The sequence below is a fragment of the Pan troglodytes genome, chromosome 15, assembly GCF_028858775.2.
Source record: "Pan troglodytes isolate AG18354 chromosome 15, NHGRI_mPanTro3-v2.0_pri, whole genome shotgun sequence".
Classification (NCBI taxonomy): domain Eukaryota; kingdom Metazoa; phylum Chordata; class Mammalia; order Primates; family Hominidae; genus Pan; species Pan troglodytes.
Window position 1 is genome coordinate 73,028,364 of NC_072413.2, and position 14,749 is coordinate 73,043,112.

General features: G+C 43.8%; 1 protein-coding gene across 4 annotated transcripts in view; it reads right to left on the reverse strand.

Annotated features, from left to right (window-relative positions):
• Positions 1 to 4,142: 4,142 nt before the first annotated feature.
• The window catches only part of NEK9 (NIMA related kinase 9), a 45,272-nt gene continuing 34,665 nt past the window's right edge, over positions 4,143 to 14,749 (reverse strand). For all 4 annotated transcript variants that reach the window (XM_016926437.4, XM_016926436.4, XM_063793735.1 and 1 more), the window contains 4 exons: positions 13,309 to 13,517; positions 10,510 to 10,671; positions 9,048 to 9,260; positions 4,143 to 6,708 (listed from right to left, as the gene is read on the reverse strand). In XM_016926437.4, the coding sequence (XP_016781926.1) occupies positions 6,586 to 6,708; positions 9,048 to 9,260; positions 10,510 to 10,671; positions 13,309 to 13,517 (707 nt within the window). In that variant the 3' untranslated portion in view covers positions 4,143 to 6,585. The remainder of the gene's footprint in view (positions 6,709 to 9,047; positions 9,261 to 10,509; positions 10,672 to 13,308; positions 13,518 to 14,749) is intronic.

Here is a 14,749-nt window from a genome sequence, read left to right on the forward strand (position 1 = left end):
ACTGTGTAATAAAGGAAAGATCTTTATGTACTTTACAGGGTAGGGATGGGTGTTGTGGGGGAAACACATTATACTTCTCTCTACTTGTTCTTTTCTAATGGGTTTCATATGTTAAGAAAGAAACCTCCATTTTAGCTGTTAGTAGCATTCTACTTTCAAATCGGTTTGGCTAAATGACTGTTTAGAGGCAGCAAAATCTACCGTCAAAGCAAGCTGAGACAGGCTGGTCATGGTGGCTCATTCCTATAATCCCAGCACTTTGGGAGGCTGAAGTGGGAGGATTGCTTGAGGCCAGGAGTTCAAGAGCAGCCTCGACAACAAAGCAAGACCCCATCTCAAAACAAAACAAAGCTGGGACACTGCACAGTGTCACATGCCCTTGGCAATTATAGCATAGTCAACTTCTATTTCAGAGAGTAAACTTTGAAGGGAAAGGGATCAAATCTTTTTAATTTTCTCTGTGTAGAATATTGCCTAGCACAAGTTAGACCCTCAATTAGTGAGGTCTGGAGATTTAAAATTAAACAAGAAGATGAGTGAGTCCTACACTAGTGAAATGAGAGAACTGGTAAGTTAATGTCTGCGAGAGTATTATCAGTTCAGATAGGAGTGAAGTTAGCACAACAGATAGAAATCCTAGGATTACTGTTCTGTATTACTCAAATTGTTAGTTTAAAATACTGGAGAAAAACTGCTCAATTTGAGCTAGTCAACAGGGCTAGACAGACAACAAAATCCTATTTTACTAAGTAACAAATGGCCACTCACTCTTGCTCCATTTCCACTGCACTCCAGCCTGGTGACCTAGTGAGACTCCATCTCAAAAAAAAAAAAAAAAAAAAAAAAATTGGGCTAACAGATCAGACCAATTTGAAATGTGAGTTAAGGCTTTAGCGGTGAAGCTGCAGGACACAGGCTGGGAAAAAATCCTATATATTTAAATAGGAGCACACATTTCTTTGCACTCTTTTTAATTGTTCCAAAGGAAAGGAGGTATCACATAATAAAGCTTTATGGTTAGCCCCTTAAGGAAACCTCACACAGAGATAATGGATATTTAACCTAATAGGTGCATTCCCTAGGCAAGTTCAATGAAATGTACACTTTAAGTGGGAATGTAAACCAGTACATTGCAATAGATGGCAAGAATAAGCTGTGGCCAAGGTCACAAAATGGCAACATGTGGATTGCTTTGCTCCACAGATGTTTTATTTGGCTGGCCTAGCATTCATAACATGATCTGACATTTAAAAACTGGGATATGGAACATCTCTTGAAAAACTGGAAGTTCTGGAAACACTGGGCCAGCAACCCGCATGGCACAAATTGGGTGGGGTTTAGAATCAGATGCTCCTCCAGATGGGAATGGTAGCACCAGACCACTGCAGTCTCACTTGGCCTGCTTCACTTTACCTTATCTGCCTGGTACCACAGGCACCTGGATTTGGGATCCCTGGATGTTAGTAAGGTCATAGATCAGGGCCCTCCAGAGAGAACAAATTGTTGTTATATGTGGGGAGTGCTTTCTAAAAAGGAAGCAGTTACTTGCTCTCATTTTGCTAAAGAAATAAAACAATAGTCAATGCTTTAAGTGTTCCCTTTAATCTCTACATGTTTAGGCCTTGGTTATATTAGAAATATCTTTCAAGGCCGAGCATGGTGGCTCATGCCTGTAATCCCAGTACTTTGGGAGGCCGAGGTGGGCGGATCACAAAGTCAAGAGATCGAGACCATCCTGGCCAACATGGTGAAACCCCGTCTCTACTAAAAATACAAAAATTAGCTGGGCGTGGTGGCGCACGCCTGTAGTCCCAACTACTCGGGAGGCTGAGGCAGGAGAATTGCTTGAACCCAGGAGGCAGAGGTTGCAGTGAGCTGAGATCGCGCCACTGCACTCCAGCCTGGTGACCTAGTAAGACTCCATCTCAAAAAAAAAAAAAAGAAAAAAAAAAAAGAAATATCTTTCATCTTTTAAATTTATCTTGATCTGGTCTCTGGGAAGAGATAAGAACCTTTTTTTAAAAAAATCTGAATTTCTTCCTGGATAGCTCAGAGGATGACAGTAAATGCATGCTGCTTCTTAATGTCTGTATTTTATACAACTTTATCCAAGAAATGTTTAGTGCAAGTAAACATTATAAATTCTAAAGTTCATAAGGTTACACCATAGGAGAAATTTCATGGGGAAACTCATGTGGAAACTCATTTCATTAAAAATGTATGCAGATGCGCCGAGACAGTATTTCTTTTTTTTTTTTTTTTTTTTTATATGGTGAAAAGATATATATATATATATTCAGAATTAGGCAGCTGGACTCAGTTTAGATGATCCCAATTTTGTTGGCAACATCCAAAGCATCGTAATCAGGAGCCAGTCGAACATATGCCTTCTTCTCTCCATCAGGCCGAATCAGGGTGTTGACCTTGGCCACATCAATGTCATACAGCTTCTTCACAGCCTGTTTAATCTGGTGCTTGTTGGCTTTAACATCCACAATGAACACCAGTGTGTTGTTGTCTTCTATCTTCTTCATGGCAGACTCAGTGGTCAGCGGAAACTTGATGATAGCATAGCGGCCGAAGACACTGCGACTCCGGAGACAGCCCAAATATCCTCGGAAGAGCGCTCCCAGGAGAAACAAGCTTGACCACTATGCTATCATCAAGTATTTCTTTTTTTTTTTTTTTGAGACGGAGTCTCGCTCTGTCACCCAGGCTGGAGTGCAGTGGAGTGATCTTGGCCCACTGCAAGCTCCGCCTCCCGGGTTCACACCATTCTCCTGCCCCAGCCTCCCGAGTAGCTGGGACTACAGGCGCCCACCACCATGCCCGGCTAATTTTTTGTATTTTTAGTAGAGACGGGGTTTCACTGGGTTAGCCAGGATGGTCTTGAACTCCTGACCTGCCCACCTCGGCCTCCCAAAGTGCTGGGATTACAGGCGTGAGCCACCGCGCCTGTCCTGCCAAGACGGTATTTTTTTTTGAGATGGAGTCTCACTCTGTCGCCCAGGCTGGAGTGCAGTGGCGCAATCTCAGCTCACTGCAAACTCCGCCTCCTGGGTTCACGCCATTCTCCTGCCTCAGCCTCCAGAGTAGCTGGGACTACAGGCACCCGCCACAACACCCAGCTAATTTTTTTGTATTTTTAGTAGAGACGGGATTTCACCGTGTTAGCCAGGATGGTCTCGATCTCCTGACCTCGTGATCCGCCCGCCTCGGCCTCCCAAAGTGCTGGGATTACAGGCGTGAGCCACTGCGTCTGGCCCGAGACAGTATTTCTTAACAGCAATGTATGTAATGCAGCACAGCACCTTCTGGCCAACGTTTGCTTTCATTATCAATTTATCACTCTCCACAGCTACACAGGTGGTAACAGAGATGTGACATAGTGGAGTTTTTCTCCCTAATGTTCATCATTCTGTGAGGTTTAATGATCAGCGTGTTTATTTCCACAGTTAATCACTGAAACAATAAATGATTTTTGGCTTTGCAGCAGTTAGGAACATGTTTTATAGTGCTGATTACAGCCCACTCTGCCCTGACCATCATGAATACTTTTTTGGAGATTTAGGGATTTCATGTGAATGAATTTATTTAAAATGTATTCTTGCCCCTGAATTGTTCTATTGTGAATGTTTGTGAACATATGGCAAGTGAAATGAAAATTTTTAGTGTACTTTTGCTTTAAACTTCAGTGAAATGCTCAGCCAAGAGAAGTTGTAACTTGGCTGTGCTATGCCAGGGAGACCAAATTCAGTTCAATCTCTTTGAAGGAAAAGTTTTACAAACCATAAACTGGCATTATCACTTGGAAAGGCCCCCACTGAGACTGTGGAGGTAGGTAGAAGAAAGGATCATCCTTCTTTTAGTGACTCATTTTTTCCCTCCCTCTGCACTTTCGGCACTTTTAGACATTTTTGGGAAAAAAGCTGTAGCAGCAGCAATGATTCTGCTGGCAAGAATAAGAAACTGGAGAGAAGCAAAGAATATTTCTGTGCAGATGTCCCTTGCATTGTTTCTGTTCCAAGAACATTATTTATGTAAAGACTCACAGAATCAAAGATTCACGGAGGCCTAGAATCTGGATGTTTTATCCCCAGAGACTAAGGTCCATGCACAGGCTTACTGAGGCACAGTACTGATTAAGAGCTTAAATGTTTATTTAAAACAGAAATGCCAAACCACTCCACTCTCAACCTTTCAAGCAACCTGGCTAACAATAAACTAGTTCTTCTGCAACAATGTTAGAGCAGAGGAGTAACTCAGGTTATACTGTAACTCAAAAGCAATACTACTAGAAAACTTAAAACACCTAGCACTGCATAAAGAAAAAAAGCAGGACAAAACTTAAAGAGAATTAGCTACAGAAAACCATTCAAAGGCATTTCTACTGCCTCATCTTTTACTCCATCCCCCTTTGAACTGGTTTCTGTTTGCATACTTGTTTGGTGGGAAAAAAAATCATATGGCTGTCCCAGGCACAATATGGGAAAGTGCAAACTGTCTCTAAGGCACAGAACTTAGATTCTCAGCCAGATTAATAGCAAATCTAGACTTCCCAAGGGAATATGCTAGAGAAAATGACCACAGCATTCCACTGCTAGGGAAAGGCTCCTCTATGAACAAGACCAGGGCACTCACCCATCCCCGGCACTCACTTTCACCCCACCTTCTCAGCAACCTGCCCATGTCCATCAGCTCCATGGCAGAAGCAATCCTCATGATGAACACCCAAACTGACCCAGCCTCTCAGGCCTGCTGAGATGATGAGCATGAGGATACAGGGACATGACAGGTCAATCGGTCCTCAAGAAAATCAAAGTTGCATTTACATGCTGAACCAAAACCCACTGTTACAGTTTATGACAACCCCCGCAAGTCCCCAGAACTTGCAACTTTAATCAAAGTTTGGCTGCTTCCCTTATTTCAAGAAAAGGTTTCAGTGATTACATTAGTACTAATGTACTAGGCTTCCCAGAACTGAGAAAACAATGGGAACATCAAACCAAAGAAGATCCCATTGAACAGAGTTGCCTGTCCCAAGCAATGGGGTTCTCCCCAAGCATCAGCCTTTATGCCACCAGTTTTGGAGAAATGGCAAAATTTCCATTGCACAGGACCTCCCACAATGTTGAAAAGATTATCAAACATTTTGGTCTGGGGAAAATGAAACAAAATTAATTTAGCTGTTTGTAGGAAGGTGGGATGTGAGACTCATCAAAGGTAGGATGTGTGACACAAAATACCACAGGAACATTTTACAAGGCTAGGTGGAAATACAAAGCTCACATCCTTAAGGAAACCATCAAATACATGCCTAGAACTTTCTATATGAAGTTTTGTTCTTCTATGACACTATTTCTCTTTGGTAAGGCTAGCTTGTTTCTATCTACAAAGACACAGTGAGTACAGGATTAGAAGTGAGCTCTCAGCCAAATTCCTTTTGCAAGTTCTACCTGTTCTGTTAGGCTTCAGGGACTCCCAGGGTTTGGTGCTGGCTTTGGGCCACTCAGGTAGGAAAAATGATACAGATTCATTCGTTATCACATGGCTTCATAAAACACCAAAAGGGGGAAAATACTGACTAGACATACAGAAACAAAGTGGTTGGGGCTGCTGATATCAAGATCAGAACCCTAAGAGCCATGAAGGCAGAGGCTCAAAGAAGTCTTTTCACGGGCAGAAGACTGAGAGCCCTCTAAGCCCTCTCTAAGATACCAAGTAGAGGCAGCTAAAGGAGGACCTCTTCTCCTTCATGATTTTCTCTTAAGGCTATTCTGACTGCCCCATGGACTCAATTCTCTGAGACACCTCATCCCTCAGAGACACCTCATCCCCTCATCCACAGTTAGGAAATCCCACCCTGCATTGGTCACAGCCTGAAACACCAGCTGTGTAATGAGGAGGGTCCTGCCCTTTCTCTATTCCTCACTGAAGAAATTTCAATCAACCCTCAGAGGAAAAGCAACCTAAGCCTACCTTTCCTCCTAAAGCATTTAGCTGCACAGAGTAACTGAACTTTTTCGAAACAAGCCCTAGATTGATTCCATCAGACATATTTTCCTGGACTCAGGGCTCCCAAGAGGGCCAGACTACTTCACCACTCTGCAGAGGACACTGGGCGGGCCACACCTGACTCCAGCCCACTCCAACTTTACACTTTTCCCTCTCCCACCCAGAGGGGTAATGCCTGGTACTGAATTCCCAAGGCAGCTTCCAATCAATGGTGAAAATGATACATGGGATATAAGCTGCTACCAGAGCAATTAAGGTGAGCACTGTGTCTCCTCTTTAAAGGTGGGATCAACAGATGAGGTACAGAGCTGCTGTTGCTATGGCAGTCACTGATGACAAAGCCAGGGCCATGGGGGCCCTTCCATTCTCCAAAACAATAAAATCACTCCTAGATCCTATCTAAAAGGCAATGCCACTCTCCAAATGTACAAGGAAAGTGCTTCAGAGCCTCTGCCTTGCGCTCCTTTTCTGCAAGTGAACAAAGCCAGGAAAGCTGCTCTCTGCATTCGGTAAGTGTGCTGTGAAGTTCTTTGGGTCCCAGTCTCCTGGGGGCTCTATAGGCTCAGGAGACTAGAGGCTGGGTCTACAGGAGTCTGTTCCCAGGAGGCACCAGGAATCTGAATCTAAGTCAGGCTTTGGATCCATTTCCATCTCTTCCTTTGCTGTCTGAGTTCCTTTGGAATGCATCCCCACCTGTCCGGATAAAACACAGTTCCACATTAGCAACAGTGCCACCTAGTCACAGCAGTAGTTCAGTACTATATTTTCAATGCCAACTTCTAAGGCATTGGCTAAGGCGTGGCTAAGGATTTGTAGCCACGATCTTGTGAGACGCTCATGGCACTATTTTAGATACAGTCCATACCTTTATATTTACTGCAGGTAGGGTGACCAACTATCCAGGTTTGTCCAGGACTGCGGGGTTTCCTGGGATGCAGAACTCTTAGTTTTAAAATGGAAAAAGTCCTGGGCAAAACAATCTTCTCCCTGCTATAGCTGCCAATCTTACCTGGTGTGTGTGTGTGTGTGTGTGTGTTTTTGAGACAGGGTCTTGCTCTGTTGCTTACGCCGAAGTGCAGTGGTGTGATCATGGATCACTGCAGCCTTGACCTCCCCAGATTCAGGTGATCCTCCCACCTCAGCCTCCTGAATAACTGGGACTATAGGCGTGTGCCATCATGCCCAGTTAGTTTTTATTTTTGGTAGAGATGGGGTTTCACCAGGTTGCCCAGGCTGGTCTCGAACTCCTGGGCTCAAGCAATCTCCCAAAGTGCTGGGATTACAGGTGTGAGCCACCGTGCTCAGCCTGTATATTATTTTCTAAAGTAATTTCATAAACATTAGTTCATTTAATCCTCCAAAGAACCATACAAGGTGTCTATTATTTTCTTTCAGGTGAGAAACCAGGGCTCAGAGAAAACAAAGTAGCCCAAACACCTACAGCTGGCAAATGGCAAAGCCAAGGGCCTAACCCTATTTCTCTGCTTCTACTTCCCTCTACATAAAACAATAGCATGGCTCTCGAAAAATAATGCAAGCAGCATCACCTTTGAAGTATTTTCACTAAAAATGTTTAATGTGAATCTAATCAAGCCTTAGGTTAAACTTCCAGTTTTCAGAAAAGACAGGGTGACAGAAAAACAAGTTAGACAACACCCTGAGAAAACAAGACAAATCTAGAATGTGGGACATTCTGTTGAACAACTGCCCTGGTTTCTTCAACAAGTCAGTGTCATAAAAGTATTTTTTTAAAAGGTGAAGCAGAGCATGGTGGAACATGCCTGTAGTTCCAGCTACTTGGGGGGCTGAGGTGAGAGAATCACTTGAGCTTGGGAAGTCAAGGCTGCAGTGATCCACGTTTGTGCCACTGCACTCCAGCCTTGGTGACTATGCAAGACCCTGTCTCAAAATAAATACATAAATAAGGCCTGGCGCAGTGGCTCACACCTGTAATCCTAGCACTCTGGGAGGCCGAGGCAGGTGGATCACGAGGTCAGGAGTTTGACACCAGCCTGGCCAATATGGTGAAATCCCATCTCTACTAAAAATACAAAAATTGGCTGGGCATGGTGGTAAGCGTCTATAGTCCCAGCTACTTGGGAGGCTGAGGCAGAAGAATCACTTGAACCCGGGCGGTGGAGGTTGCAGTAAGCCGAGATCACGCCACTGCACTCCAGCCTGGGCAACAGAGTGAGACTGTCTCAAAAAAATAAATAAATAAAATAAAAATAAAAATAAAATAATTTAAAAAAGGTGATGGTGGTGGAGGGAGCTGTTTTAGATGAAAAGAAATAAGACATACATATAATGTGGGATTCTTGACTGGATTCTAGTCTGATAAAAAATGGTTATAAAGGACATTTTTTGTGGGGAAAACTGGGAAAATTGAGGTATCAGCTGGATACTAGATGAGAATTGACAATACTAGTATTAATTTTTTTAGGTGTGGTTATAGTATTGTGGTTGTTCAGGAGAATGTCTGTATTTTCAGAGGTATGTAATTAAGTATTGTAAAAGAAAAAACATACACTAAGAAAAAGCAATGCAAGTGATGAAAATGATTCAATCTAGGTGCCTGAACAAGGCCCAAGGCTTCTGGGATTATAATTACAAAAATGGTATCATTAAAAACTAAGGATCGGCCAGGCGCGGTGGCTCACGCCTGTAATCCCAGCACTTTGGGAGGCTGAGGCGGGTGGATCACGAGGTCAAGTGATCGAGACCATCCTGGCCAACATGGTGAAACCCTGTCTCTACTAAAAATACCAAAATTAGCCGGGCATGGTGGTGCACACCTGTAGTCCCAGCTACTCGGGAGGCTGAGGCAGGAGAATTGCTTGAATCCGGGAGGCAGAGGTTGCAGTAAGCCAAGATAGCACCACTGCACTCTGGCCTGGCAACAGAGTGAGACTCCGTCTCAAAAAAAAAGTAAGGACCTGCAAAGGAACAAGTCTATTTCAGTACTTGGTGTTTTGTTTCTGTGATTCTTCAAAACAGGCTTAGAAATTGGATTATTCTTTTAATGCTCTCACCTGCTGCCCTCCTTCTAATTTCTTGTTCAACTTCTGCAGTTGGGTAAAAATCTGGAGGTTTTCTTGCTGTAGCTTCTGTTGTTCAGCCAGACACTTTAACACCAGACCCTGCAATCTCTCAACCTCCACCTGCAGAGAGCTGCACGCACACACAGGAGGAGTCAGTGGTGTTCCCTTCCCAGCACAGGTTACTGCAGGATTCAGCCGAGGTGACTGGAGAGACAAGAAGGAGATTGCAGGAGGTTCTGCCCAGGTGTCATAGCTCCTCAATCCAAACTTCCTCTAAGTGCAATCAGATTTTACTTTTAAATTAACAAGATAAATCATATATACACATGAATATATGTAAGAGAAACAGAAATGCTAGGATTATAACAGCGATGGGCACTGACATAACATGGAAAGTGAACTCTCTGCCTCAGTCCCCATTACGCCAAGGTGGGAGACCAATCATCTATTTTGGAGGACTTTGTGAAAAATTTTAAAGCACCTTGGTATCTTCTCATTTAAAATGCTGAAGTAGGGAAAAGCATGATTTGGTTTGGAACAAGTCTTTCAGATCACAGACCCAAAGGGTCAATATTCATGATATGCAGTGAATCACACTTTAGAAAAGATCTGAGAGGTGGTCAGTAAACAGGACCACCAACACAATTTAAGAAGGTGAACTGACAGAGAAATTAAAACATTCACCTTGAACTTTCAAAGGTATTATTACCTCTTCTGGGAAGCTTTCTGATGATCCTAGTCTGGATTTTTCTCTTTTCTACTGTACTTTTTTTATAGGCGGGTTCAACAAATAGCCCATGGGCCAATTCTGGCCCACTGCCTGTTTTTGTAAATACAATTTTATTGGAACACAAGGATGCCCATTCATTATGTATTACTTGAAGCTGCTTTTTGTGCTACAATGTCAGAGTTGAGTAGTTGCAAAAGAGGCTGTACACATTTCTGTCTAAAATGGTCTAAAATAATTACTATGTGGCCTTTAATAGGAAAAGTCTAAAATAATTATGTAGCCTTTTATAGAAAAAGTTTCATGACCTTGGCTTATAGTTTTACTGAGGTATTTACCACAATGTCATTTTTACCAAGGTTAGGTGTACATGTGTTGCTTCCTCACTAGACTACCAGTATTACTTCTTTCTTATATTTAGAGCCTCTAACCCACCCTGCCAGCGTCATGAAAAACTGAATTTGAATTTTGGTATTTCTGAGGCAGAGGGAAAAGACAATCCCTTTAGAAAGGTGTTAGCCTGTCAGAAATTTGGAAGGATAAATACCTTTCTGAGGCAACTCAGTTTAGTCTTGGGTTGAGGCTTTAAGTACTGCTGAATAGACAGTATAATGAGTTGATGCAGGGCAGCTGAAACCCAAAAGCTAGAGCGAGGCCAGAAGAACCAGGCAGAGCTTGCAGTGACTGTTTACCTAGTTGTGATTCAAAGGCAAAAAGCTCAGTTACCGAGGCTTCTACTTGGGGTTTGTGTTCCAAAGGAGCTTCAGAGGCCACTTTGAGTCCTTGCAGCTCTTCATAGGGCAGGGTATCTTTCTCAGATTCTGAAAACGCTGCACTGAGAGGAGATGGGCTGTCAGGCATGGGGATAAATTCTGCATTTTCCAGCTCCTATGTATATGAGAAAGAATCTCATTAGTCTGTTTGCAGTATTTGCTTCCTCCCAAATTCCCTTCTTTTTGCTATAGTTTTCCCTCTCTCATGACTTCAGCACCCTCTAGTGGGCAAGACAGTTGTGGTTAACAACATATCACAGCCTACCTGTGAACAAACTGCCACCCCTTCATCAGAGAAACAGTGATGCAAAGGCAAACTCAAAGAACACAGGCTGGAGTTTCTGGTGTGTCACTCCAACATGCTTATTCTACACAGGCTATTCAGTGAGCTGGGACGCTCCAAGGAAGTGTCAGTGAGGCTGGCTGCCACACTGCTGAAAGCTGAGGCTAAAGGTGCAGACAGAACAGCATGCTGCTTCCTCTGTTCACGCTCCTCAAATCACTAGCAAGTTTAGTCTTATTAGACAGGGAGCTTTAAACCTACAGAATTTTTTTTTGAAACAGGGTCTTGCTCTGTTGCCCAGGCTGGAGTGCAGTGGCACAACCATGACTCACTGTAGTCCTGACCTTTGGGACTCAAATAATCCTTCCACATCAGCCTCCTGAGTAGCTAGGACCACAGGCATGTGCCACCATGCCCCGCTAATTATTATTATTTTTTTGAGACAGAATCTCACTCTGTCACCAGGCTGAAGTGCAGTGGCACAATCTCGGCTCACTGCAACCTTCACCTCCCAGGTTCAAGTGGTCCTCCTACTTCAGCCTCCCAAGTAGCTGGGATTACAAGCATGTACCACCACAACTGGCTAATTTTTTGTATTTTTAGTAGAGACAGAGTTTCACCATGTTGGCCAGGCTGGTCTCAAACTCCTGACCTCAAGTGATCTGCCCGCCTTGGCCTCCCAAAGTGCTGGGATTACAGGTGTGAGCCACCTCGCCCAGCCTTATTTATTTATCTATTTATTTTTTGAGATGGAGTCTCACTCTGTCGCCCAGGCTGGACTGCAGTGGTGCGATCTCGGCTCACTGCAACCTTCGCCTCCTGGGCTCAAGTGATTCTCCTGGCTCAGCCTCCCAGGTAGCTGGGATTACAGGTGCGTGCCACCATGCCCAGCTAATTTTTTTTTTTTTTTTGAGACGGAGTCTCGCTCTGTCACCAGGCCAAAGTGCAGTGGCGCAATCTCGGCTCACTGCAACCTCCACCTCCTGGGTTCAAGCGATTCTCCTGCCTCAGCCTCCTGAGCAGCTGGGACTACAGGCGTGCGCCACAACGCCCGGCTAATTTTTGTATTTTTAATAGAGATGGGGTTTCACCATGTTGGCCAGGATGGTCTTGATATCTTGACCTTGTGATCCGCCCACCTCGGCCTCCCAAAGTGCTGGGATTACAGGCGTGAGCCACGTTGCCCGGCTAATTTTTGTATTTTTAGTAGAGATGGGGTTTCACCATGATTGGCCAGGCTATTCTCAAACTCCTGACCTCAGGTGATCCTCCCGCCTTGGCCTCCCAAAGAGCTGGGATTACAGGCGTGAGCCACCGTGCCTGGCCCTGGCCTTATTTTTTTTTTTAATTTTTATAGAGATAGGGTCTCCCTATGTTGTCTAGGCTGGTCTCAAACTCCTGGACTCAAGCAATCCTCCTGCCTTGGCCTCCCAAAGTGCTGGAATTACAGGTGGGAGCCATCATGCTCGGTCTTTTTTTTTTTTTTTTTTGGTAAAAAATTTAAAATTTCACAAACCATAAATATTTACTGTAGAAAATGAGAAAATACAAATGGGCAAAGGAAACTAATAAAATTCACCAGCAATTCCATCACTTACAGACAACCACTTTAAAAACTGTCAATACATAGTCTTGCTGACATTCTTTTGTGTGTTACATATTTCCTAAAAGAATGAGATCATACAGATATATCATCCTCTTCTGCATAGCCATATGTTGTGAGTAACTTTCCATGAAAATAAATATACTTCAACATTCTTACATTCTTATTTTTTTTTTTGAACAGGGTTTTGCTTTGTCACCCAGGCTGGATTGCAGTGGTACAATCATGGCACAGCTCGGCTCACTTCAGCCTCGACTTCCCAGGTTCAAGTGATCATCCTGCCTCAGCCTCCTGAGTAGCTGGAACTATAGGTGCACACTACTACACCTGGCTAATTTTTAAAATTTTTGGTACAGACAAGGTCTTGCTGTGTTGCCCAAGCTGGTCTTAAGCTCCTAGGCTCAAGTGATCCTCCTGCCTCAGCCTCCCAAAGTGCTGGAATTATAGGCATGAGCCACTGTGCCCAATCCAACATTTTTACTCTCTGTATCTCAACTTTCATCAACCATTTTCCTATTGTAAGGCATTCCAATTGCTCCAATATTCCATTTCTATAAATGACAGTATAAAATCTGTAAGCTTAATCTTTATATACATGTACTACAAAAACTGCCATCAAGGTAGGTTATAGTAACTTATAATACATTCACTTAAGTAACAAGGGTATGAGAACATTTTTTATCTTTTTGGAAAGAAAAAAGGATTAGTGATTAGGCAATTTCTTTCCAGGTAGAAATCAGAAGGCTGGATTCAGGATGCACAACAGTTTACTAGGTACTTGGAAAACTGAGAGACCCTGACAGCTCTTTCTAGTTCCTGCAAAGGGCCACATATTTTATCCAAGTTACTTCTTCCAAAGGAATTACCTTTCGAAGCCAGCCAGGACAGGAGCTGCTGGCCCCATTACTGTTCCCCATGGCCTCTGTGGGACTGATTAAACCTTCCATTCCTCGGTCTGCTTCCATTGTTCCTCGGAAGCCTCCACTTGGGTCAGGAGTTTCAGATTCCTGCTGACTGTCCTCTTCTTCACCACCGCCGCCCCCGCCGCCTCCTCCTGGGCTAGAGCTCTGAAACACTGACAGATATACAGCACAGAAATAGACAGCTTTGCTATGCAGCAAGACAGATTTACCATCTGACAACCCTACTTACCCTGGAAAGGTGCCTATAAGCTGCATGAAGTGCAATGGCAACAGTGCAAGTCAAATGTTAGGGACTAAATTTTTGGTTTTCATACAAACTATGTTTTGTAATTTTGTATAGTTGTATTTGTATATCAGGATGCTCATAATGAACTTCACTTCCATTTACCAACTTTGTTTATCTTGTATCCATAGCAGGTTATCAATATTCTAAAAGCATTACCAAACAATCACCCCAACCACAGCCCACCAAATCTAGCACCCATGCTTACTCTGCTTCTTTAAGAGATACATTCAGATTCCAGCATCCTCCATAGACACTTATCTTATATAAAAAGGTCTTTAATATTTGAGCCAAACTGCTCTTAAAGTTGCCAGGTAAACTTACCATTAACTCCCTGTCCGGGGAAAATCTGAATGTTGAATTCTTCAACTTTTTTTTTTTATTTGAGACCGAGTCTAGCCTCTGTTGCTCAGGCTGGAGTGCAGTGGCCCGATCTTGGCTCACTGCAACCTCTGCCTCCCAGGTTCAAGCAATTCTCCTGTCTCAGCCTCCCGAGTAGCTGGGATTACAGGCACACACCACCATGCCCAGCTGTTTTGTATTTTTAGTAGAGGCGGGGTTTCACTATGTTGGCCAGGCTGGTCTCGAACTCAGGTGATCCACCTACCTTGGCCTCCCAAAGTGCTGGGATTACAGGCGTGAGCCACTGCACCCGGCAATTTTTTTTTTGAGGCACAGTTTCATTCTGTCATCCAGGCTAGAGTACAGTGGCACGATCTTGGCTCACTGCAACCTTCGCCTCCTGGCTTCAAGTGATTCTCGTGCCTCAGCCTCCTGAGTAGCTGGGATTACAGGTGCCCGCCACCATGCCTGGCTAATTTTTGTATTTTCAGTAAAGACAGGGTTTCGCCATGTTGGCCAGGCTGGCCTTGAACTTCTGACCTCAAGTGATCCACCCGCCTCGGCCTCCCAAAGTGCTGGGATTACAGGCGTCAGCCACTGCGCCCGGCCAATTCTTCAAAATTTAATGTGAACATTACATTCTCTGATGACTATCTGTATCAATTTTTATAATATAATGGCTGATTCTTTCATATCATACAGCATATTCCAAGCAACCTTAATGAAGACTAGCTGATGTGTGGTCAGGAAATGAAACTG